The 26,400-nt window shown below is 44.9% G+C and overlaps 2 protein-coding genes across 2 annotated transcripts; one reads left to right on the forward strand and one right to left on the reverse strand.

Moving 5' to 3' along the window:
- The first annotated feature begins 4,956 nt into the window (after positions 1-4,956).
- LOC128303413 (rhomboid-related protein 2) lies at positions 4,957-11,775 on the forward strand. Its single transcript, XM_053040354.1, has 5 exons — positions 4,957-5,786; positions 10,608-10,679; positions 10,754-10,825; positions 11,126-11,302; positions 11,361-11,775. Exons 1-5 carry the CDS (start codon positions 5,250-5,252, stop codon positions 11,682-11,684), a joined length of 1,182 nt encoding a protein of 393 aa, XP_052896314.1. The 5' UTR covers positions 4,957-5,249; the 3' UTR covers positions 11,685-11,775.
- Positions 11,776-12,376: 601 nt separating this feature from the next.
- LOC128304531 (uncharacterized) lies at positions 12,377-25,095 on the reverse strand. Its single transcript, XM_053041725.1, has 7 exons — positions 24,933-25,095; positions 17,527-17,649; positions 17,232-17,453; positions 16,672-17,160; positions 13,753-16,599; positions 13,544-13,681; positions 12,377-13,467 (listed from the first exon to the last, which is right to left on the reverse strand). The coding sequence occupies exons 1-7, from the start codon at positions 25,093-25,095 to the stop codon at positions 12,377-12,379; spliced, it is 5,073 nt and encodes a 1,690-aa protein (XP_052897685.1).
- Between the last annotated feature and the right edge of the window lie 1,305 nt (positions 25,096-26,400).

Below are 26,400 nucleotides of genomic sequence, written 5' to 3' on the forward strand. Positions count from 1 at the left end.
ACACCGGCAAACGCTTCTTCTAAAAATGCATCCACCCATTGCGCTGCGTACGCGGAAACCGCGGGCTGAACACGCTCGTGGGAAAACCGGCTTCATCAACCGTCGAAAGGTTTTGCCATATTTGTGACCATGCGGCGGCAGTTACACAGTGTGACAAATGTTTTGTTATGGCGTGTGGTGCGTACCATTTAATTTTGTATGATCCCGAACAGCTGTCAAAGCAATTCTTCGGGGAATCATCTGCAGAAAACAAACAAAAATACTGCTTTAAAAGAATTTAAAATTAATAGAAAAAAATGAAACAACATTGTTTAACATTATAAACTAAAAACAACCCGGGTAGGAATAAATTTGAAAATGTCAAGAATTTTTCCTTGAAGAACATGCTACTGCTAAACTACTGCAGATCGAGCTTTAAAACGACGGTTCATGCCCGAAACGAAGGTTGCAGAATTGTGCAATAATATGTGGGATTTCCAATCTAATCATGTACATATTAGCAACGATTGTTCATTCAATTCTGAATATTCTGGATGAACTCAGCCTTCCTCTTAAAATTTACCTGGTTTAATTGTCACGTCTCTCAGCATTTTTTCTTAAAAAGTAAAAAAAAACCTGATTCGGTGCATCACTGATCGCATGCGTCACACATTCACTTTTGCAGGGGTTTTCGACGTGTCGGTGTGAATGGTATGAATCAGTCACGTAAAGAACGAAATTATTTATTTTTTTGAAGGTAAATGGTTACAGTTTTTTAGTACTATATAGGCGATACCCGAGTTACGCGGTTTTCGGATTACCAGGATTCGGAATTTTGAATGCAAAATTAAATTTCTAAACTGCAAATTTAAAAAAAAATACGTTAGATTTCATTATCATTAAAATTAGTCATCATAACATTTTATTGTATCTCCTGAAATACACATATGAATATCAATTTCAAATGTGCTTCTTAACGTGAAAATAAGTATTCGATACCTTGATACGACACATAAACGATGATTTAGAGCAGGGGTCTCCAAACTTTCAGTCCGCGGACCGCATTGGTTGAAACTACCGTATCGTGGGGGCCGCTCACACATTAACTTGCGGGTCGTTTACAAAGATATTTCGCATAAGGTGATTTTTAACCGCAGTTTCTAGTGTTTAATGTTACGAACTTTGATACTGAATAATATTTTAATGGTAAAAAAATATTATGGCTTTCTTTAAGCTATATGATAAAACCTTCAAATCTTTTAAGTAACGAGTCCAGGGTGATGATTTATTGTGGCAATTAAAATTAGTGGAGAAAGATGTGTAGACGATCTTTGAAGGTCGTGAGTGGTATCTCATCTGGACCAAACTGGAAAGGATCTAAGTACACTTAAATCTAAAACTCATATTTAAACCATCTTCGATTTAATTACATTTCGTAGAACAGTATTAAAATATAATTAAAATATATAAAAAAAAACTGTACTCCTATAATGAACAGCATAAGTCTGTAAGCAAGCACAAACGAAAACCCCTGCGATTTGATCAATACGATCGAGCACTGATTTGCCGGAAACAGCGTGAGGGCGCTGCGTATCGCTCCACGCGACTGGTGGCGACGGGTGCGAACTCTTAGTCTACATCGCATCGACCCGCTGCTAGTTTACCGCGTCGGCATGACCGTCAGTCTATTCCGGTCGCTGTTCTAGCATGGACGAGCGATTATCAGTAGCGCATTAGAGAGCACCGCTTGGAAAAATGTTTGTTGCTCGCGGACACCCCGAATCGTGGACCGCGTGCATGCAGTGCCCGTGTTTAGTGCTGTAACCGTCGTTCGATTCCCCCTAGTGACGCATTCTGCGTTCGGTGCGATAGTGAAAAACGGCGCGAAAGCTAAGCTGCGAAAAAATTTACACACCAAAAAGGTGATTTCAAGTGGAAGTGATTTTTTGTTGCTGTGTTTTGTTTCGTTTAATGTGCCAGTGGGTTTGCCCCGTTGTGAGTTTTTTTTGCGTGTGCGATGTTGAGAGTGGGGTGAAACGTACATTGCCGTAGATCGATACAACGCAACCGTTCCCATATCGATTGGAAATGCATCACATTGAATCCTAGGTGAGATGGAGCGTGATCTGCTGTTCAGTGAGTTGTGCGAAACTGAAACTTGTCCTTTCCTAAATTGTATTTTAAACAATTCCAAGCATCTTTTGCACAAGATATTTTCTTGCTACGCCAGTGAAACAGTGTACCGCTTCAAGTGCTGCTTCAAATCGCTAATAAATCATACCAAACATTTCGATAGGATATTTCCACCGATATCTTCCAACACTAGCGAAATGAACCCAAAATAGAACAGTCCCGATACGCGAATCTTCCTCATCGATCACTATCGAGTTTGTTCAAATCTACTTCACATCGGGAATCATCAATTGTTTGGGTTACTGATACGATACCTTTGCCGTTTTATTGGACTACGGTTTTGGTAAACAAACAAAGCAGAAACCGCAAGTGAAATCGAATGTTTTCCACTTCTTACGGAACGAATGATTACAATCAACAGCTTGTGTCGGTGTTCAGCAAGTGTTTGCAAGCGTCGTTATTTCACCTCGTCGAAATTAGCCCGATAATGATGACGCTGACGACCTGCACAAAGACTTTGTCCCGAGATTATCTCCTGGAGCGTCCATCATCGACCATTATCTTGATAGCCCTATGCTATTTGTTTTCGCTTCGAAACACAATCTGCAGACCAGTGCAAATTTGGCAAACTTCCATTCACAGAATGGGACCCCACCCGTGGCAGCTTTTAATGACATTGAAGAGATTTTTGCGTGCACCACCGGCAACGGATTTCGAACTAAATCGATTGACACGCGCCTCGCACGCAACGCTTCCCTTGCAACCTTGCAACACACAACCGATTGTCTTCTCAATGGCAAATTACGATGTCCGAATGTTAACAATTACCACGATCCGTCACACCGTTCGACACATGGAAGCGTTGTTACAAGCCCCCGGTTTTAAAATATCACCGTGCAACAATTATTTCCCGCGTCCAAAAAGCGACGCGGCATTTGTCAACTTGTTGGCTACAAAGTTAAGTTAATGGTCAGCTTTGCAGAAATAGCGTCCGTTTTAGAGCCATTTGCCCTCAAACCAATTGCATGTTCGTGCGGTTCCTCCCCAAACCGAAGGCAATTGGTGCGGTTCATTTGTGGTTTGGACGAAAACAAAATACTTTGGCCCTGCGATTGACAAATTTTGGTGCCCAAGGCACGAAATGTCCTTAAACAAATCTTTTACTTTTTTCTCTCTCTCTCATCATTTGCGACACGCCATAAGTGAGCTGTAAGGTTTCTGCCGCACCGCCGTCTTTACATCATCCCCGGTGGGAGACGAGATCGTACGAAGATTGAAAATAAATTCATCCCAATAGACAGGTGCGTTTGCGACCTCCATTTGGTGCTGGCATAACCGCAACAAACTATGGCGACAGTTTGTTAGTTTGCTGCCTGCATTATGAAATATTCCGGGCGGTTTGTTTTGCTTTTTTTTTCTTCTCGCTTCTCAAAGATATACCACACGAAAACCGCAGAAATGTAGATCATCTGTCAATCGACTCAGTGGCCCCGGCGCATGATGACGATCGGTCGAAACGTCACTGTAGGTAGCGACGGCACTCCAACAAGAGCCGTTCCGTTTAATGGCCCTCCAAAGACTCAGAAATGTCTGTCGCGCTTAAGCACAGACTAATGAAAGTTCTATAAATAATCCCCCCCATCCACTTGGTAAGAACTGGGCACTAGAATGGAAGCGATCGTGATCGACGACATGGGTGAGAATGCACCGGATCTCTGGCTCACGCGATCAGATGTCGAAGATGTGAAGTCTTCGGCTTTGCTCCATTTTAAAGTTTGGAACTGATGACAAAACCGGCCATTCCTGAAGACCCATTAGTCGCATCCCAAAAGGTGTCGGTAAACATTCAATTTAAGTCATTTTCCGCCCCTTTTCTGCCACCGCTTGCGACACATCTGTTACGACTCGATCGACACGAAGCAGTTGACCGTAATTGATTATCTGCTCAAACCGAGGTGATCCCAATATTCCAGTGCGTGCATGCGTGCGTACGGTGAGAATGTTATTATAATTGAAAGCAGCAACCCAAACGCAATCGTTGGGAAGGGAACCCAGGGATGTCAGCAAACACCGGGAACGCTGGGAACTGGTTTGTGTCATTAGTGCAGCTTGTATAAACATTAGGCGGTGTATGTTTTAAAGACACCAAAAAAAACCTCCCAAGGGGATGGTATTAATTAATTATTTTACGCCAGATAAATTAGGAGACTGGAAAAGAGATTATTTCGGGAATGTTCCTTAACGGACAGAGATTTTTGTTGAACGCTCGTGTAGAAAAAAAAATCACACTCCCCTTGTCAAGTTCGCCACGTACATAAATAATAAGTATCAGCTGAGCTAAAGTACGTCCAAATCACAACCTTTTTTATTGTACTTTCTTATCAATTTTCAGGACTGGCAACGTGAAAAGCATAGCAAAAAAAACTCAAACAAACGTGTGCCGCCAATGTCATGCGGCTGGAACGGAATGATCGGCAACACGACAAAGCGCCTTCTGATGTCTTCCTCGCCAAACTCCGACATGTTACAAGAGGTTATCTCGTGGATTGGAATCTATAGGCAATAAAGCATGCGATTTGTCCCGGACGAGCTGACCCATCTGTTGACCACCCAGTCAACCAGTCGTGACTCGACTTCTGTCGCACATTCGTAGAAGTCATAAAAGGGGTTACTGTACGCCCTCGAACATACCCTGAAATCTTCACCGGAACTGAGCAGTCTTCCTTTCTAGATAGTAAGTTATCTTTGGAAAGGAGGCATGTATAATCCATGATAGAGCTTAGCATAAAACGCCGCATTTATTCCAAAGGATTCAAACAACTGGTTAAAAGATTATGATACAGGATTTAATTTTTCTATTAACAAAAACGTGGGCTCCATACATTTTTATCAGCTCAACGATATTTAGCGCTGCTAAGACCTTATCGATTGGGGATAATCACCTGTCCCAACTGTTGCGAACAAAGTAGGCTATCAGACCTGCTGCTAGACGACTGCGATGTTGCCATAAACTGTCCAAGTGTACTACTACAAACAAAGCCTTTTGCTGAAGGAAAACCAGTGCCAATGTGACGGAGAAAAGCAATAAGTAGACATCCGTCTCCAGATCCAAAGAAAACTCAGAACAAAACAAAATCATGACCGACTCACGCAAACCTCCCGCGAAGGTTGTTCCAGTTCATCGGGGGAAAACCACAACCAACGCCATTGCCGAAACGTGTCAGCGGGCCTGGATCGAAAGTGACAGGCACCGGCAGCCGGAATCGGAACGGGAACCATTCCTTACCACCGGCAGCAGTTCGGACGGGAGCGAAACGTCCAGCCTGGAGTGCGAACAGTTGTGCACGGGGACGCGTGGGGCTCGCGAAAAGAAAAAACCGCGCATTTTCGCCATCGATCTGGAACGGGGAAACGGCGGAAAACGACAGTGTGACGGCAGTACCGGTGAGCTGACACCGTCGGGTTCGGTCGGTTCCACCGGAACGGGAACGAGCGCCGATAGCCGTACCAGTAACGAGGATTCTCACAGCGATGCCAAACTAGTCGATAAGCTGCAAAAGGTGAACCGACGGAGGCGGAAACAGCCGCAAAGCAGGACCGCCAAGCTGATCCAGTTGTGTCAGTGCTGTCCTTGGACCGTGCCGTGGAGTCTGCTGATTGTCAGTGCCCTGCAGGTGAGTTTAGGCTTTGATTTGGAATCAATTTTTTGACAGACGTGTTATTGCGCCCTGAGGCTAATTGGGGCTGTGAGGTTTCTCCTTGAGTGTTAAATTGGTTTATTAGCGGGAGCCAGCCCATTCCGCGAAGCGGAAGGTTACGGCGATGAAGATGGGCATGAATCACAAGTTGTGTTGCCTCAACTTCAAGATAAAGATTTCAAATCGATTTAAAAAAAACGTTGATAAGCTACCGAGTGAGAAACACGGAAAGCTTGTTATGCGAATTGCATACATTTCGCATTTACTTGATAAAACGCCTAAAAGTATGCAATTTAAATTCGTATTCTAGATAAAGCCCTTTTTTCAGTCCCATTAGCAAGGTTTTCATTCCTATTAACAAGACTGTAGCCAGGATGGATTTCTTTTTAACCGAAATCCATCAGTCCAACCCTTGCTTGTTGGCTTTCGTACTTCCGAACAAACTTTCGTATAAGCCCAATCAATCAACCTGCATTTGTCTTGCCCACCAAACACACAAACAGACAACGCCAACTGAATGGAACACACTGTCCGGTCCATTCTTATCACATTTCGCACATATGTACTGGCAAACAATCGCCCTCCATAGCTCTATCGATTTTCCTTAAGCTGAGCTTCTTCATTCGATCCTGAATTTTTTCTTCACATGGTTCAGTGGACTCGTACCGTACCACTTGTCGCTGACTGTGCCGGTCAAATGGTTTCACTTTCTCAGAGCCGGGACTGTGTTGCGTATGAAACAACACTTCCCGGGAATAAGAAGACTGCCAGTGGGAAGGAAAAAGAACAATAACCTACAAAAACCAGGAAACGTGTCCCGAGAGAAGGACACGCATTCCGCGCTTCATTTGGTTCGGTTAAAGAAGGAAAAAGAGCACCGGATTGCTGTGAGCAGTGGAGAAAAAATCGATGTGAAAATTTCATTGCAACCGGGGGAAAGGCAGTCAGGGTGTGGCATTGACGCAGTACTGGGATGCTGTTTACGTGTTTTCGGCAGGAACCCTTCTGCTAAGCCTAGACTCACAGGCACCGAGCGGAAGAATGGCTGATAAATTGTGTAGGATCCGCTAACAAGCCAAGAAAAATGAGTCATTATAGTGTTAGGGAACTGATTATGGCCTTTGTTTTGGACAAGAATCATCAACACATCGATGGAACCTGAGCCGCTCCACAAACAGAAATCCATACACCCTGCTTGGGTGTCGTTACACACCAACTAAGCCTCAATTAGTTACTATTTTCTTACCATTTACCGAACTTGATTCTGTGACATAATCCAAATCGAACGATACCATTGGACCTTGCCCTTGCGGCTGCCAGATCAGTGTTATCCGTGTGCGGAGTGTGCAGCGTTCCCTTGAATCATTAACGCTGAGATTTACGTTCCCAGCGGCACCCAGCACCATTCAAAGCAGTGCCATTAATTTATTTAATTTGTTACGCCACCTCTCGGGCTGGATGCACTGTGCGCATTGTGTTTAGTCAAGCAGAATGGATTGCACTGGCGCACGTCACCCTTGGTCGAAGCCAAGGGAACAATCACCTTTGTTGGGAGGTGATTTTTATTATAAATCGGATCTCTGTTACTCATCAGAAACTGTGGCCTAAGATTAGCTGGGAATTCTAACCATTCTAATCGCACATGGTGCATATCCGAACAAACGATACACAAAAAAGTGCTTTGTAAATATTTGTCCCGGGTGTTTCGTTTGCGTATTATTTCGCAAACATGATAAAGTAAATATTTTGGTATGTTACCGAGAGGACTATCTGGTGGAAAAATAAACTCCATCTTTACAACAGTAGCTCAACGTAAAAAAAGCGTCCGTCATCTTACGGGGGCAGCACATCTTACGGATAACATCTTTTCTTAATGCTTCTTTTCATAGGAAGGCTTCAATCAATTCGTCTCCCCCCTGCTATCATCTACAGACTACAGCTGTAATGTACAATGTCCCCTTCCCGAATCAAACACTTCAAGCAGTTTGTTGAAGGCATGAACACATCCCCTTGCACGTGCGCTTCGCATCTTGACTCGGCCCTAACCTCATCAATGTCGATTTCCCTTCAATATGCGTTATCGGCATAAGCAGGGGTCCGCAATTTATTTATTTTTTTATCCATTGCATGAATCAAAAATTCAAACTGCTACCGTTCGTGGTATTTGTTTTAGACGTTTAGGTGAAAATTAATAAATGAAATAAATTTTAAAAAATCATACGATATCCCTGATAAGATATGCATTGGAAAGTTTTATTATGCGAATTGCATACCTCTAGGCGTTTTCTTACGTAAACCGCTAGTATTCGTAATTTTATTAGAAGGACATATGCATAACGTAACTTTTCACTTGTTTATAAATGAATTTATAAGAAGTCGTTTTAAATGTTCTTAATTCACTTGTTTAATATAATTTATATAATTTATAAATATTTATCACATAATAATTCATTTCTTGTCATTTTTGTCATTTTGTCATTTTTTGTACAGTCTTTCGCTGGAACAGATACAATACTTTCTAAAGGTCGGAAACAAAAGATCTAAACTAAAGCTCCCATAACCTCAAAGCGTACAAAAAAAACCAATGAGAAAAATTGCCAACCCCTGACACAGAAATCGACCTCGCTGTCACCCCAACAAACATAATTACGTACCGGTGATGCTGGCAAAGACAATGATTGAATAAAATTGCAATAAAATGCAGACTTAAGGCCTTTGCATCCATTTGCAGCATAATCTCCGCATTGAGCGATCGATCGGCTCCACTGCTCCATTCTCCTCAACCTCCCCTTATGTCATCCTTCTGCAGGTATTTGGTTCCCTTTTTGGTCAAAGCATGGCAAGGGGGTTTGCCGGTGGAGAGTCTCCTAGCAACCGCACTTGATTGATGGCATGATGTCCGCGAGATTGTCACGTGCAGTGTCCCTTGCCGGGCACTAGCACTAGCATCCCTTGTAAGGGAACAGCCTCGTAACTAACTTGCTAAAAGGCGCAAAAATAGACGTTCAATCTGTTCGATTGGAACGCTGGTAGCGAAGGAGAAGCAAATTCCGAACTACCAGCTGTGAACAAACGTACCATTTCATACCGTCCGCAAGGTTTGGTAGTTACTCTGCCCCGGGTGCAGTCTGTGCAGTTGCAATCCCCTTGCCCTATCGATCCCCACCCTTAAGTTCTGTCCACGGTTACACACGTTGCAGCGGAATGTAAACAAAGGCGCACCGGCAGCAACCGGTGTAACGAAACGGCAAGCGAAAATCCAATATTTACCCAACGCCTCGTAACTGCCACTGCCACTGGGTCACGGGTGTAGCAAATCGGGAACAACTCTATCGATTGTCGACGGTAGCACGTTGCACGCGTCGACCACGGATTGATTCGGCCGGTGACAACTTACAATGGGGACGCACGGAGCAAACGGTCAAATAGTGACGCTCCACCGTCTAAATGGTTTGCAAAGTGTACCGTGACTTCACAAAACCTGTGCCAATCGCATCAAATCGCTTAGAGATTATAAAAGAGGATTTTGGACTCTGTGGCCGGCCAAGTTACGCTGGGGACACCGTGAACAGTATTGTGTCAGTAGAACAGCTAATGTCTCTTTGTTCTTCCAACGCGTAACCCTGACGGTGCGATGGATGGGTGTGTATGGCTTCAGCACAAACAAAACAAGGAAAGCCACCAAACTGCGCCATCATTGCGCTTTGCTCTGATTTCTATATGTTTCTAAATAGCAATGCACCGGCCACGCACACAAGGTGCTGCAGGGGACCAGTGGCTCTAGTTCTTTCGAATTCCATTGCCCTACCGTACTCAATCTCTTTGGAACTGATTTAGGTTACCGTCCTGTAGGCCGTGACTGCACCCAATGGACACTACCCCCAAGTCAAACGGTATTGGAGTTATTCGACACATAATTAGTATAAACTGTCCAGCAGTAGTTACCCACGCGAAGTGTCCCCTTGCTCACCCGGAATAGCCCGGGTCAATCCGCGAAAAATGTCTCAATTTACAGGCGGAACCAACGAAGAAACCAAACCCCATTGGAACGAAAGTTATGCTTAATCACTGAGCTTCGACGCACCATTCACTCATATCCACCTATTCCTGCCATGCTGCATGTGTATGGGAAAATAGTGCGAGGAAAAATAACGATTCTAACAAATGGCCCTTCCGGCTTCTTCGTCAATCCGTCACGGTGGATGCGTATGGTGATTACACTAGAAATTTAATACGAAACCGCGTGGTTTCGGGTGCGTGTGTGTGGTGCCTTTTTCACGATTCCCTTTCCTTTACGAGCATGCGGACGTGCTGGTGCTCGTAAACGTAAATCAAACTACACCAACTTCACGATCCCAATTCGGCGCGATTGGCGGGTGGGTAAGATTGGCTGAGTCCTTTGAAACATCTTCAAGATTTATGTGCTCGCAACCCGGCTTCCACCACGGCCATACGGACGTCGGTGTTAATTCTGCTCATATTTTTATACCACATCGCGTCGATGAAATTAACGGCTTTTGGTCATTGATCTGCGTTGGCACATTGCGGACAGGCCGGGTTGTTTTACGCGAGCTGAATGTAAATCTATACCGAACGCCAGATAGGAACAGAATCTCTTAAATGGTTTTGTTTGGAAAATCATGAGTGGATTCCATCTCTGATTTCCATTGCAAACACCTGAAAATCGTACAATGTTTTCCACAACATATCTTGACATCGCCACCTTCCAACATTGCTGCTAGAGTTATGTACTGAAAATCATCATAACAGAATCTTTTTCTTGATTTTCTCCCCCAGATCGCCATTTTTACTTATGATAACGATGCCATCAACCAGAAACTCATCTTCTCACCCGTGAAACAGTATGAGGTAAGCGTTTTTCTGTACCTTCCCACCATCTCGATGTCGATTCATGATGAAATATTTAAACATTCCCTTCACAGATTTGGCGCTTTGTAACGTACACTTTTCTACACATGGGAACTGTTCATCTTGTGCTGAATATCATCATACAGGTTAGTATGGATAGGGTTCTGTGAAACATGTTATTCTTTAATATTTAATAGAATGAATACGCAAGAAATATCAGCTAATGCATAGTTCCATTATCTCAGGCGTTACAAGAATATTAAATTAAAGTAAAACTATTGTTTTAAATTATATACCCGATTGAGAAGGGAAATATGTGCCTTGAAACAGTATGTTTGAGAAATTGTAACCAGCATTTAAGTTTTCAAAACTAAAAGCCTAAATGTATGCAAACTGCAGTGCTCGATGTCATTCAAACGAACATCTAACCGATTTTGTTTCTACAGATTCTTGTAGCATTTCCACTGGAAACGGAACAGGGTCATGGTAAGGTGCTGTTTGTATACTTTATCGGTACGCTGGCCGGTGCTTTAGGTGCTTCCGTCTTTGAGCCTACCCTAATGGTAGGCGCCTCCGCCGGTGTATATTGCTTGCTCATGAGCCACATACCACATATCATCATGGTAAGTTGCATTCCTTCCTGTAGAATGGCATTATTTTAAACCATATTACTTCCCGCAGAACTTTCGCACGTTATCGTATCGTTACTATCGACTTATTGCCGTGCTGATGCTGTGCATTAGCGATGTCATGTACTCCATCCGTCACTGCCTTACCAAAGGAAACCATCAGCCAAGAATCGGTGTGGCAGCCCACATCAGTGGTGCTGTTTGTGGGCTCCTGATAGGTTTCGTCGTCTACCGGTCCAAGGTAGAGCCCGACACGTCCAAAGTCATTGTGGTGTTTCGGACGCTACGGTACCTAGCGGCGGTACTACTGCTGGCGTGGATTGGCTGTACCGTGCTCTACAACCTCGACCGAAGCCATGTGATTCAGATCCTCTAGCCATAGTGTGTCGGTAGTCAATGTAAGTTAAGTTTCTAAACGCCCAAACGATCTATTCAAAGTTTGTACAGTACCGTAAGTTTGCGTAAGACCAAAACACGTTTTTATGACATATTTATATACGACGCTAGCTGTGTGTTTCGTTTATTCGATTTACATCCGAACGGAGTGCTTAGAGTTACGACAGTATGCAGACCACTTAGTGATACACCTTAAACCTCCTTAAACCAGCCGGAAGAGATATCCAAGTCATATCGCACGGTCGCGACTCAAATCGAATAACACTTCCGGCAATTTACTAACCAACCTAAACGTAAGCCTTGCGCGGCTTCATATACCCTCGGTATCGCATTCGAGAAGGACTCTAGTTTGCAAAGGAAATGGATTACAAGCTCACCTAAACCTGAAGTTGTTCGTCGTTTGCTCGATTGTGTCTTACCCTGCGTGATATGGTTTGTGTCTACGATTCGAAGACACCCGTTCAACCGTATCAGTCGATCTGACTTAAAACTATAGATTAATATCACGAAAATCACAGTAACTCTCGTTCATTCGGTCTTCCATTCATACCATGGACACACAAGCACTCACACACACTCACGCTCACGCTCCTATACACTTACATTAGCCGTACTTATGAACACCCGTGCACACACTTGTCTAATCCTAGTTCGGGTCACATAATAACCGGCTTACCGTCGCCTTCGGCAATCCAACGGCGTACAGTGCACACCAACTTCGGTACATTTACACTCCAGACATGGCCCCGATAGCTCCGATATGATCCTTCCCACACGGTACATGCGCCCGTAAATGTTGCATCCGGCCAGCTTCAGGATGCCCACCGTATCCTTCACCTTCGACTTCATGGTAATCTCCGCCGTCCCTTCGGAGTGATGTTGCTTCAGCTTGTTAATATCCACCGGATTGACCACGTACGTTTCCGCGCTGACACCGGGCGTACCTTCGGCAATTACCTGGTACTGGTCAGCGCGATGCTCGGGACTACCACCATACCCGTACCGATCGAGCTCATTTTGTGACTCCGTGTCGGATTCGGGCTGGTTGATCGGTTTGGTGTGGAAGCCCGGATTCAGGAACGGCAGATCGAGCAGTGATGGCCGGTAGAGCGTTTTAGTATCGTTTTTGGCACTCTCCACCTTCAGCGTTACCGTGCCATCGTGAAGTTCTTCGTCCGACGGTGGTTTCACATCACCGAGGGAAGCCTCCAAACCGACCGTCGGATCGTAAACCGCCGTCAGTCGGGAAGGGAGTGTCTTGAACGGCGGAATTCCATCGCCATGTGATCCGGCAGTGCCACTACCCGTGCTATTCCTCAATTTATTCTCATTGATGGGATCCTCCTCGCGCAGCAAGTAGTTCAACATGTTCTCCAGACTAAACATTCCGCTCGCTTCAGGTTCACGGTCGGTACCGGTAGTACCAGCTGGTTTTGTTGCCTCCGATACGGGTTCTTCGGGATGGTGCACCGACACGGGGAAATTTAACTCGAACCCGGTAAAGTTGGGCTTCGATGAGGTTGTGCGCTGCGTTGGTACGTGTTCCTCGGACACTGAGGGTAGGTAGTTCGAATCGGTCGTTATCGATATGATTTGCTTCTCGAAATCATCGCCTCCTTCGCTCGGATCGCCTAGTAGATCCTCCAGCGAGGTATTCTTCGATTGCAGTGTCGAAAGTAGCTTCTCCTTGTCCTCGATCAGGGACATTAACGGAGGTGCCGGTTCCGTTCGGATCACATCAATGAACGGATTAGATGGTGTTACTGGAAAGAATTAATGGTTGATAGAGAATTAATATAAGAAACTAAGAGTCTACATGTTCAGGAGATCCGATCTTACCTCCATAGGAACTGGTTGGTGTGGCGTTGTATGGTAACTTCGCATGATGATCGTCCGTCAGCTCTATCGGGGACGGTGTAGTAGCGTAACTTTCATAGTAAAACTCATCCTTTATCGGTTCCTTTGGTACAAAACCACCTAAAATATCAACAGCAAGCGTTAAATAGGAATCATTTACCAGAGAAGAGCCCTCGCTTCTTGAAACATACCTTCCGTTTTCGTTGGCGGTGAGAATCCACTCATGTCTGTGCCTTCAATCCGGAACAGTGGATTATCGGTGCTGGGCTGTATCTTGTCCAGCTTTGCCCCTCCGTAGGCCAGCTCCTTGTGGTTCGTGTAGTAGACATTTTTCTCCGGATATCCCACACCATACTTATCGTACACCGGCACATAGGTTCCTTCCTGCGGTACCTCATACTTCGTGGGAATGAACTTCTTCAGCTCGTTCTTGAACAAGTCTTGCTTTTGCGGATGCTCTGAGTACTTGTGTATTGTGTCCGTGTCGTAATCGTAGTCCATTTCATCGACCGTATCGTACTTATCGCGTATAACCTTCGTGTTGTAGTACCCATTCTTCGCATCCACATCGTAGCTCTCCGTCAGCGCAGGATAGTTGATCGCAGGATCGTACGAATACTCGTACTCCGCCATTGGTTTTCCGGGTGCCTTGTACGTCAAACCCGGATGAAGAATTTCGTGCTCGTTGCTCATGCCGTACCCTGTCGGTGTCTCGTACGGATCGTTCACTATCGGATAGTTATTCGGATGGTTCTTGAAGTACGTGTACGTCGGTGGTACGATACTGGCCGGCTTTGGCGGTTCGTTCTTCTTCACCGCATCCGCCGGCAGGAACGGAATGATCTTCAGGTTCGGTAAACTCGGCGGCAGTGTCGGTTCGTCGTAGTCCAACCCGATATCCGATTCCAAAATCGAAGGAATGTTGCTTACCTTGTGGAAGCCACTGATCGGAATCGGTTTCGGTGTGGCCGGGCGATATTCCGTGCGGTTTTTCTGTCCCTGTTTGCCGGAATCATTCTTCGTTGCGTCGAAGATGTTGGACAGCCCGCTCAATAGCACGGACAGAAGATTGTTCTCCTTCAACGGGTTCGGCGGTGGACGAGTGAGTGCTACAGTGGGCGTTAATTTTGTCGGTGAGATCGACGTGATCGTTTCAGTGGTGGTGACTGTATCGTTATTCTCCACACTGAATGCTTCCGTACGTAGTTCCTCGTGAGTAGTGTCGGTGTAAGAATTCACAGTTGTATCTGTCACTTCCGTGGACGTTTCAGCAGAAGTTTCATCCTGCATCGTTGAGGTTTCGGAAGGAACAGTTGACGTCATCACTGTCGACTCCTCACTATCGCTTATCCCCAGCGTACTTGAGCATATTTCTTCCGTTAAACGATCAGATGTTTCCTTCATCATGGTCGTCACATCTGGCCCAACCGTTGAAGTCACTTCACTCTCAGTTGCCACGGACGTAGTTAGGTCATTCAGCAAAGCAGTAGAATCCGTCGATTCCGTCGTTGTTGTGGTCATCTTGGAGAGAATTGTCGATGGTATCTTTTCCGGTTGGAAGCCAACAAATTTATTATTGGGGCGCTTCGTTGCAATGGTTGTTGTGGTTAAGGGTTCTGTAGCCGTCACCTTAGTGACTTTCTCTATTTTAGCATTCAGCGAGTTTAGAATGGTTTCGACCGTTTGTTTGTCGACCAATTGATCGATTTTAATAACGACATCGATTGGCGTGGAACTGACGACCGGTTGCGGTGTTGTTCGTACTAATTTCTCAGACACTACCAACTTTTTCGTTGTTGCTGGCAGTGGTGTTGTTATGGGTTTGATGGCTTCCGTAGATGTCTTCGTTAGCGTAGGTGATGTGGAACCAGAAGTGGATGGAATTGTTCCTGTTGTCTTGGTAGAATCAGTCTTAAGGGAGGTGCTTGTCGATGTGGGTAATGCTTCTTTCTTCAATGGAGCTTTTGTAGGTGCCAATAAATCGGTACCATTAGCTAACAAAGATTCTACCTTTATTGGTGCTGCAGTACTTGGGAAAGTAGTAGCTGGAGCGGTTGTCGTAGGAGCTACTGTGGTTGTTTGCTTGGTGGTAGTAGTACGAGGAGTTGAGGTAGTAGAAGGTGTTGTAGTGGTAGTAGTAGTTGGAATCTCGGTTGTAGTAGTGGTAGTAGTAGTTGGAATCTCGGTTGTAGTAGTGGTAGTAGTAGTTGGAGATGCAGTCGACGTAGTGGTAGAAGTCGCAGTAGTAGTTGGAGCTTCCGTCGATGTAGTAGTAGTAGTAGTAGTAGTAGTAGTAGTAGCGGATGTTGTACTTGCATGTCTAGTCGGAACAGTTTCTGTAACTCTTTGAGCTGATTTCACAATAGGAGGAATCTTTGTTGTAGTCGATGTCTGCTTCACTTTGATCGACGGAAGGGTAGTTCTCTCGGTAGCAGTCGTTGTGGCAATATTTTCTACTGCTTCCGTTTTATCCTCCACAATATCCGTAGTGAGCACATTCTTCAAGGTAGTTTCCGAAAGCGAATTCGATACTTCTGTAGGGTTTTCCTTCAGCAACGAATCAGACTCCAAGTTCTGGAAGCTCGGTTCATTCATCAACAGTGTCGGCATCTTCGGCAACGGTTTAAACATTATCGGAACGGGTGGAATCTTTCTTACGGGGAAATTAAAGTCGGGCTTTTCAATGTATATCGCTTGCGGTTCCTGAATGATCTCAACCTTTACGGTTTGCAGCTCGGGCGGTACCTCCGTGGAACCAAACGTGCTTCCTTCCGATGCTGAAGTGGTGCTCAGTAGCAGCTCATCCTCTCCAGCATCATCGATAAAGTCAAGCCCAGCACGCAACAGGTCTAGAAAACTTTTCTCCGATGTTGTGCTCACGGGGGTAGCTTCAGTGACGGGCACTTCAATAGTTTTTGTAGCATTCTTCGCTTCCTCCTTCGGTGCGTCGGGATCGGGCCCGAAGAGGATTGAGAAAAAGTCAAACGATTCTTCCTCGTCTTCCATTTTACGTCCGAAAGGTTTCTGTTCGCCATGTTCTGTGAAAGCAAAAAAAAACACGTTAAATTGTATATCCAAACCTTTGCAACGCAACCACTTAAAGCACTTACTACAATCGTATCGCACCGCACAACACTCCCCACGCGGTACTCGTGGCGTACAGCCCTTGATGGCCGGTGCACACTTCTTCGGAGTACATTTTCGTTGTCCTCTTATGCAGTAGCACACTTCACACGGATCTTCCGACTTCATCTTCTCACCGTCCGGGTACGTATGGCCTCCGGCGGTACATCCGTTGCTACGGTAACCTCTTCGTTCCGTCATGCGTTGATAGTGTTTGTTATTGATCCGACGGACATGGTTTGCCGACTCGGTGGACAGCTCCGTGCCACTGGTTTTGATAGGCGTTTTTCCACTACAATCGTACCGTATGGGACAGCATGCCGAATCCACAAACACTGGGGCACATTTTTGATTTGCTAGGGCACATTTGGGCTTTACACACTTCTGCCGTCCATTGATGCAGTAGCAGTATGAGCAAAGTGTTGAACTAACCATGGCCGAACCCGATTTGTATACCGTTCCATTAATGATACACGCTGTGGAAAAGGAGAATCGAAGAAAAAGTTAGAAGCCGAAGAATAAAATGTCTCAAGAATGATATACTAACCTCCATTATCTTCCACCTCATCGTCATCCGAACGTCTCAGATACGAGTTGGGCTTTTCCAACCGCTCCTGAGCTGCCTTCTCGTAGTAATCCAAAAAGTGTAGCTTCTTTCGATCGCCATTGTTTTTCACCGCCAAGTTCAGCTTGGAACACTGCAGATACGGACAACAAGATCCGGCTTTGTGCACCAGAATGCACCCACGCGGCGGTGGAATCGGTTGCTCTGTGAAGAAATAACGAAGAACGAGCGGTACGGTGAACAACGAGTTTGCGCCTAGCGGGTATGCAATACGCACCTGGACACACTTTCAGCGCGCATATAAGCGTCTTCTCCGTACATTTGCACATCAAGCACGGTTCCTTCGTCGGTACGATTGAACCCTCCATAAAGTGGGTACCATTGTAGTAACAACTGGATTCTGGGGAAGAAACAACGCGGATTAAAATCAGATTCGTTGCATTGATTTGCATTATTTATTGCCCACACATTATCTGTTCATCAATGGGAAAACACTTCATTTGCGAATGATTTATGCACGTACAATAAACGCTCAATATGTGCATGTTTTTGCCACCACGTTTTATCTAACAAATCAGTCCAAAAACTATGGCACTGTATAGCATCAGCATCATTAACGAAAGCCCCGTTAACGATTGTGGTTCCACCTTCGTTTGCCACTTTCGCGCATCATTAAGTGACACCGACAGCATCATAAATATATCGTATTACACACGCTCAGCAGAGAAAAAAAATACGTTCTGATCAAACGCTAAGCTTAGATAAAGCAAATAAAAAACCGCTAGATCTACACCGACGTCCGGTTATTGACACCCTAGAAGAATGGAGGATTAAAAAGGAGTAGCACAAAAAAAAGCATGGCACAGAAAAAAAACCCAAATGTGACAAGAAAGGCACAAAAACCAGACATTTCGTTAATGAAATGCGTCGTACCGTCACAAAACCCGTTGAGATCACCATCGTCATCATTATGATGGTGACACATTTTGCGCCACCTCGTACCGATCGTATACATATTTTCGCCATTATATCAGCGGACACATTTCAGCGAAAAATTTCTCATTCTATTGGCGTACATTCCGATGCATGTTTTTGAAAAAAAAAACATAAAAACACGAATATAACACACTGATTACTAAGCTCATGCTGACCCATGTTGGGTTTAATACAGCTTCCCGAATGCTGCATAATGAGCTACAAGCTGCCGGGGAAGGCAAAGAAAAACGAAATCGTTAGAAACGATCGTGAAGTTGATCTTCCGCTAATGATTGAAAATTTTCGTTTATCGATCGATTTTTTTTCCCCTCTTCCTCTTACACTCTTTCTTGCTTGCTTTATCGACAAATTTGGTTGTTTTTTCGTAGTGAAAACGTGCCGCACAGAAATAATCAAACCGTTTGCGCACAAACCGCTTTCCAAAATGCAAAAGAATCGATAAAATCTACAACAATACACGGCGGAATTGAAATCTCCGCCGGGAAACGAACCCGAAACGAATCGCGCACCGATCGCACAACAAAACATTGACCCGCCTCGAAGCCGGTTTTGCGCCAATGAGGGTCAAATCTCGTACACCGATGCGCGAAAGTAGCCCATGATCAAGGCCTTAAAGCGCTGAAGTTCAGCGCGGTTTTACGTCACACGCAACATGCCAGCGTTCCGGGGTTCATCGAACTGGCCGCGTGTGTGTGTGTGCAGGGGTTTTCGTAAAGTTCTCAGGCATTGGTAGTGCAACCTGTCTAATTGGGCAGTGTTGGATCGCAGCAGAAATGATTAGCAAACAGATGTGGGGTGTGTTTTTTGTGGTGTTTTTTGCTTTCTTGCATTTTCCTCCCGGGAACATTGGACGTAACCCATATTTACCGCTCGACACTGACAACCCTGATCCGACGGAGGACCACAGGAGGCATTTATATGCACCCCATTCTACCCCTTGTTCGGTCCGAAAGCCACCGTGACTAATTCGGCCCACTCATCGCGGTGTCCTAGATTTGTGCGAAACCCCATCCGGCGGACCGGCTGAAACAAATTGAGCGGAGATACTGGCCGGGCATGCTTGGCCCCATACGTGCCCATATTCTTTGGCCCTCTTCAAACGTGCCCCATCACTCGAAATCGGTTTCTCCTTCTGCGCTTCACTTTCTGCCTGCGCCACAAGTGTTGTTTGTTTTTGCTCGCCCCGATCCATTCTTGACGCCTACCTTCGGCATTCCAATTCCACCTGGCTGATGGAGGTGAGGGCTTGATCGGTTTCTCCTACTTCACTTTTTTCAGCCCCTAACAAATTCGCTCTCGAAATGGCTTGATCGGGGTGGCACTAGAGCACGGTAAATCAATTCTTGCCACCTAGAAGACGGTACTGCTAAATAGGTTCCACCAAACTTTTAAGGGAGGTACGACATTCTCCACTAAAAGAGCAATACAATAGAGGAGACGGGAGACAAAACAGGCGGTGGAGTACTTTTGATGGACATTAGACGAACGTTTTGCGGTTTCGGACCACATTATAGGCACGACACCAAGGGGCTGTCAAACTGAATAATTGATGCTTTTAGGGAAGGCGAAAGTTCCAGTCTTTTTTATTCCCGGAGACCTCATTTAATGGTCTTAAAGGAGGTTTTGATGCCTGTTCCCATTTAACGCTCATTTATCTGAATTACTTTGTTTGATTAAAGTCAAATGAGATGGTTCAGGTGAACGTAATCTTCCCCTGACGTGGGCTGTCAAATAGAACCATTATGAGGTCCGTGTTATAGTGGTACCGTCAGCTCAAAGCCTACCAGCCTATTTGGCTATAAATATTAATAGAATCGAATTTAATTCACCACATGTTTGAATCATAAAAGCTGTAGCCGTTTTGATGAGAGAACGCTTATAAATATTTCATTACATCTAATCGTTTTACAGCGTCCAATATTGCAGCAAACAAAACTGACCTCAAATTTTCCACCCCGAGCGGTTCTTTATGATCTCTGAAGGAGAAGAAGGAAAACATCCCATTCCGAAAACCAATTCGCAAGCATAATCCCATTAAAAAGCCTCATCCACATACATTCGATCAAAACATCGTGACCATTTTCCATGCCCCCCATTTGGCCGGGGCGATTGCTTACGACCACGATGTGGACCACAGGGAGGTTCACTCGCGATCGTGTCCAGCATCCGGGAGGGTTTGGATTTATGATCTCCCAAAAGGGCTATCCATTTAAAGGCACCCATTGAGCACCCTTGTGCTAGGGAAGAGGAATTGTAACTGCATCACTAAACAAGCCGAGAGGGAAATTTGACTCAACGGAATTCCACCGCGTGTGTGATCCCAAAACCGAACCTGTTTCCCCCATTGGGCAAGATGGCCCATCCGTACGCCTGCGCATTCCCGACTGTCCCAACTGTCCCTGATGGGCGCGTTCGTGGTTGTCACCACCGACCAGGCACGCACCTTGAAAATGGGGTGGAGTTTGTAAGTGAAAATTCCAAAACCACTATCATCACCACACGGCGATACATGATGGTGATGATCGTCGCCGGGTTTAGCCGTTCCCCTGCGGGTGGACTGGGAACGTGCGCGATCATAATATTTAGCACACGATAATTTCACACTCACACCCCGGGACCCGTCATCGTTCCCGGACGGGAAGCCAGTGGTTTTCACCAACGATACCCATTATCCGATACCCTCCCTTTCCGTCGTTCCTTCTAATGTTGGTCCGAAACGAAATTATGGAGCGCATGGTTCGAAACGAAACGAAGCAAAACGAGGCAAGCGAGCATATACACCTTGCGAGAACTAATTTGCATTCGCTCCGTACGCGCCATCACGCGGACGGTGGACCACTTTTCCTTCGGCGTGCCCTACACACACACACCTTGCGCTAGTATTTAGCTGCCTGCCCTGTACGTTCATTCAGGAAAATGCAGGTCACATACTGTTTTCCTTTTTACTTCGATCACGAATAGAACACACGCTGGCGTTGACGGTTTTGCAACAAAGTGGATAAGTGAAATAAGGAGGGTAAGCAAAACAAACAGTTGCATAGAAATTATGCAGGTTGCACGAAGAATCATGTCATCATGTGTGATCATTTTCATAACACTACAAAGCAGGCACACAATGGAAATGTGTATCTTACCGTATCCGTACCGTACGTACCAAGATGACTTACATAATGACGTGAAGAACACCGAGGAGGCGCAAGAGACAAGCGCCATAAACAAACAAACAATCAAACAAACCAAGCGTTCGTCGCTTGATCGATCGTTGAAGTTCTTCGTTTTCGCGGCTTCAGCCTTTCTGTCATCCGGAGTGACAGAGTGAGAGGGGTGGCATTTAGCAGTGAGAAGAACCTTTTGCATAATGTAGATAATACATCTTCCCATTTGGGTCATGTCCACTTCAGAAAAAAAGAAGATAAACACCTTTCCACATGCACTTTTTTGTCGTGATAAATCGACTACCAACAACCAACATACAACGCATTGCAAGGCACGGCATTTAAGGCGAGAAAGATTTAATTAACGATTGCCACTACAGCAGCAGCTCTGTTTCGACTAACCAAGAAGGAATAACTTTTGCTCTCTGCACAGCTCCATCGTATGGGTGGTTTCCTAGTTAGCGAAGGCCGCTCCATGATTACGCGTCGAACTGAAGAAGTACCCATTACGAGGCCAACATTCCGATCGTTCCGGAATAGAACGCAACGAAAGCAAGCCCCCGCAAGCTCAGGGTGGCTGACCCAGTTCGAGAAGTCGCTGCACACACTCCGCCTGCAATCCCGAACTTCAAGTCCCAGCTCCCACTCACTGCACACTTTGGCATACAAAGTGCAAGTGGAAGTGAGTGCATGGTGAGTACGGTGGCGACGAACCCCCGGCGCTCCCTAACGCTACGGTGCTACGATCAATTCGGAACCGAGGATCGGCCTAGGGTTGGGTAGTTTTGTATTCAATTAATTTGTACACGTTTTCCCTCTATCGTCTGCCGTACATCGATCGCGCGCATACCCTTAGCAATGATCCTCCCCGCGAGCAGATGGGGCTACAAAATGAGGACTCTTTCAACCAGCAGGTGGTGAACTGAACTGAATATGTGTTTTGTGTCCGATGGTCAAGGTTTTTCCCGCTTTTTTTTCGCTTTCCTACTTACTTTGCACGAGCCTCGCACGATTACCTAGATCGTTTAATCTAGTTTTTGTTTGGGAAATGCGAATGTTTTCCTCTGGATTTTGTTTTTTGCAAACCTTGCAACTGAAATAAAAAAAAAGCTGCTGGTCCGAATTTTTCCTCGTGGAAATTTCCCCACACAACGGGAAGCGTGAAAGTGCTTTTCGTGTGGAGCCGGACACATGGTGTGTCGTGTTCCTGTTTGACCGGCTTATAATGTGTACATTTCCTTCGGCGATGGCTTTAAGGCTTGTTAACACAGTTCTAACGGTAACACCGACCGAGTCTCGTGTGGCTGGTGGATGTGAAATGTTGTAAAATATCATTAATAAAATAAAAAAAACCTGATGTTAGCTTCTTCGCCGGTGGTGTAACACAGTTCGTTGAGTAAGATTAAGATTACTCTCAACGATCTCGAAACTGCTAAGCCTATTCAATATCCCACTGGATAGGCTGTAGCTACACATCATCATATTAAGCCAAGGCTAATTAACACGCTAGACCACATAGAGCTCTCATAAGCCTATGGCTCCTACAGGGATAAGCAACGTTCCCCCTATTTGCTTATAGGACAAAACATGGGCGATACATAACATTGACTCTAATTAGAGTAAACTGAATAGTAATTAAATTTTTAAACTCTCGAATTATCTCCATACTTTCCTATCCCTGCTCAGAAGCAACAACATCCAACCTGCTGCTGGAACTTGGAGTTATTCAATTATCATCTTTTCCAACCCGCATCGGTGTAGTGAACGATTTTTTTTGCGGAGCTCACGTTGCGATAACTGACAGAACGGGACCCTCTCACATCTCATTACTGTGTGCATTCAAGTGCGATATCAGCCACAAAAGTTGATAGTTCGGTTTTGCGGACCGAAAATATCAGCGGGTGTTTTCGTATTGCCCTGCTCTTCACATCGCGCTCACACACGCGAATAGATAATAGCAATAATCATTGTCGGGGGTTTTTTTTCTCAAACGGATGGAAAAGTGAAACTGAACAACACTTTGGAAGTGTTTCCTGTCGGTGGCTGATTGGCGATTAGTGTTTCCCCCTTTTCATGTAGGATCGCGCCCAGTAGAAGTGGAGCAGCATTTAAGCGGCTTTACTGAAGGAAGTCTTCCCCAGAACCAAAATGAAAAATAATAGCTCACAAATAAACGCATAACAGCTGCTGTCAAAAGATGCTTCAAATCAGACAAGCCAGTCACGGGGCCGAGCAAAATGTAAAATAAAAACCGCTTTCGGTAGCTCCAGCAAGTAGAACATCCCCGAAAATGCTACTAATTGTGTACATCGGCCTCCCATTCTTTCTAATTATCCACCCACGGTGTGAATCGCGGGAAACGGGAAAAACGGGGTAAACGAACCCCTGGCCACACAACTCTCATCTCAAGATAGACACGCTCCAGGAAGCTCCAAGAACTATTTTTCATCATATTTTATTCGCGGCTACAATCCGCCTCTTGTTGATCTAAGTTATAACAAACAAAAAAAAAACGAGCCCCATTTCCTGCACCCCTAAAACAAAAAAAAAATCGGCAAGTGGCACAATAACATGACACAAAAAGAACATATTTTAAAAGTGCCCAAAATGCATGTCAGCTTTAGTAAATTTGCAAGTATAATGAAGCTACGCGGGAGAGAGAAGCTTTTGTTTGTGCTGTATCTTCAGATCGCGTTCGGGAATATGACCAAGGTTTGCTTAAGAGAACAGAACAGAGTACAAACAATCGTGCCCTAGAAGGCAACCGGAAGGAAGCATTGTATTATGCTAAAGCTTGTTTTGCTGAGAGTGTTCATCGGCACGAGGTAAAATCTTCTACTCAAAAACACAACAAACAGGAGCGTTTGGACAAAATAATGATCCGGATCTAAATTATATAGTCTTTTGTTATTGTTACAAGAAGACTTATTGTAGTATTTTTTTTTCAGTTGATAATACAGCGAAAGCCGTCATCATGGAAATATAAATAAGTTTTTTTTTCAGTTAAAATTTTACTGAGATAAATTTGATAAACATCTGATCATTTTTTACAAGTAAAATATTCTAACAAACAGTAAAATAATATTTAATTCCTTAAGGAACTATTTTAATCAAAAAAATTCAACAACCTTTCATTAAAATTTCAATTAAAATCGCAATGTTCTCATGCACTCAATCGTGAAAAAACTGTAATAATAAATACAGTTAAAACTCTATAACCTTTTAATATACCCTGAACAACCTGGCCATTTGTAGGAACGCTTACCAGCGTTTGTAATAAAACAAACCTTTCGCAGAAAACACTTCTCACGTAATTAAAAGCCTTCATTAAAACTGAGCCTCAGTTTTATTTTCAATTTCTTCCATTAAATGTTCTTATCGCGTTCTTATCTTCACTTTTTCGCCACACCTACATTACCAAACGCCCAAAGACAACGTCTCCGAACGGCAAAAGAACATACGACCAAAAATCCATAATTTTTTCCCCCCCCTAGCCATTAAATGTTTCAAATAAAAGCGTCCAAGCACTTACGGGTTCGCTGCATACGATATCCATCGGCGAACGGGAATTGCACCGCAACGAGCAGCATCACCACCGTGCCGCCGAACACGGCAAGAGCTGGACGGCTTATCGGCGACGAACCTTTGCGAGTGCCAACCGCTCCACGGTCGCTTTTGATATTTTGGTGGCCCATGATGATCACTTTTTAGAACTCGTTTGGGAATGCTCTGCTGTACCACACGCACCACACACTCACCGGCCCCTCCCTGTAGCACTGTTTTCTTCGCTTCCCTTTTTGCAACACACAACTGACCCGTTTCAGTTAACGCACACACCAAACAAAACTAAAACAGGTTAACATCAATGTACCAACGAACGCAGGATTCAATCAGCACAGCACATTTGTTGCAAACTTTGTTAAGCTTTCCGTTGGCCGTGCTGCGCGGAAGCTGTTTTTTTTCGTGTGTGTTGTAGCAATATTTCCTTCGGGAAAACGCACAAAAGACGCACCCTTTTATTAAATCTCTTCACACGCTGCCGTTGCGTCGAGCACGCTCAATCACGACCGGGGAAGCTCCGAACTGGCAAAAGCAAATTACCGAACGGTCGATAGCGAACTTCATCATCATCAATCATTTTGATCTTTTAATTGTGTGCACATACAGTAACGAATAACGAATGGTAATAACAAAACCGTATTCACGCACTAAAATCTTTGCGAATATTTTCCTCTAACATAGCAAAACCAAACATCTATTCTCTGAGCTTTATGACGGTGACGATCGTACACCGAAATGTGTGTGACACAGAACACAGCAAAACACTTGATGCACGACAAGTTACGCAGTAGCTGATCCACCCGGTCCGGTCGGCTCGCTGGTTGAGCGACGAATGATCGCGAGCCGCACACGATCGGTGAGAAGAAAACTGATTTTCTCCAGTGATGGGGAAAAGTGCCATGCTCCAAGCAGGCTGCGAGACGAACGAAAGAGACAGAAAGAGAAACCAAAACGGCGATGACGATCATGATGATGATGATGATGATGCGTGTGTGTGCAGGAATGCAAGAAAAATCCACCGAAAGCGAAGCATTTCGCGCACGGCCGGGAAACGAAAAACAGAGAAGCGTTCAGATCAACACTGAAGCATTTGGCTCTATGGCGAGTACACACAACCAAAAAAAACACAGGAGAAGAACGATACCTTTGCCACCGAAGAAACGAAAGTCAACAATATCTTCTCTGGGCAAAGCAACACTACAAAAAAGACAACTCCACACAACTTTAATCTCCAGCGGTCCAGTGCAGTGGAGTTTGCGCGTCTGTAAGTGTGCCTGTCTCACCTTCGGGAAGACCACTTCCTCCGGGGCACATTAGGGTGGTATGGTCTCTTTAGGTGACTTCACCTGAGCAGCCGCGACTTAAGAAGCCAGAACGCTTCAATGATCCTGCCCATTAAGAATTTAACCTTCTCACAGCGGCCCCAAACGAACGGTCCC

The sequence above is a fragment of the Anopheles moucheti genome, chromosome 3 (assembly GCF_943734755.1).
Source record: "Anopheles moucheti chromosome 3, idAnoMoucSN_F20_07, whole genome shotgun sequence".
Classification (NCBI taxonomy): domain Eukaryota; kingdom Metazoa; phylum Arthropoda; class Insecta; order Diptera; family Culicidae; genus Anopheles; species Anopheles moucheti.

What these genes read in the sequence shown, in the direction of transcription:
- LOC128304531 (XM_053041725.1), bottom strand. Translation starts at nt 25,095, where the DNA reads ATGGGCCACCAAAATATCAAAAGCGACCGTGGAGCGGTTGGCACTCGC. An exon ending in ATATCGTATGCAGCGAACCC is followed by an intron (nt 17,650 to 24,932) that starts GTAAGTGCTTGG and finishes TTTCTTCCCCAG; the next exon opens with AATCCAGTTGTTACTACAAT. An exon ending in TGAGGTGGAAGATAATGGAG is followed by an intron (nt 17,161 to 17,231) that starts GTTAGTATATCA and finishes CCTTTTCCACAG; the next exon opens with CGTGTATCATTAATGGAACG.
- LOC128303413 (XM_053040354.1), top strand. Translation starts at nt 5,250, where the DNA reads ATGACCGACTCACGCAAACCTCCCGCGAAGGTTGTTCCAGTTCATCGG. An exon ending in TGATTGTCAGTGCCCTGCAG is followed by an intron (nt 5,787 to 10,607) that starts GTGAGTTTAGGC and finishes TTTCTCCCCCAG; the next exon opens with ATCGCCATTTTTACTTATGA. An exon ending in CACCCGTGAAACAGTATGAG is followed by an intron (nt 10,680 to 10,753) that starts GTAAGCGTTTTT and finishes TTCCCTTCACAG; the next exon opens with ATTTGGCGCTTTGTAACGTA.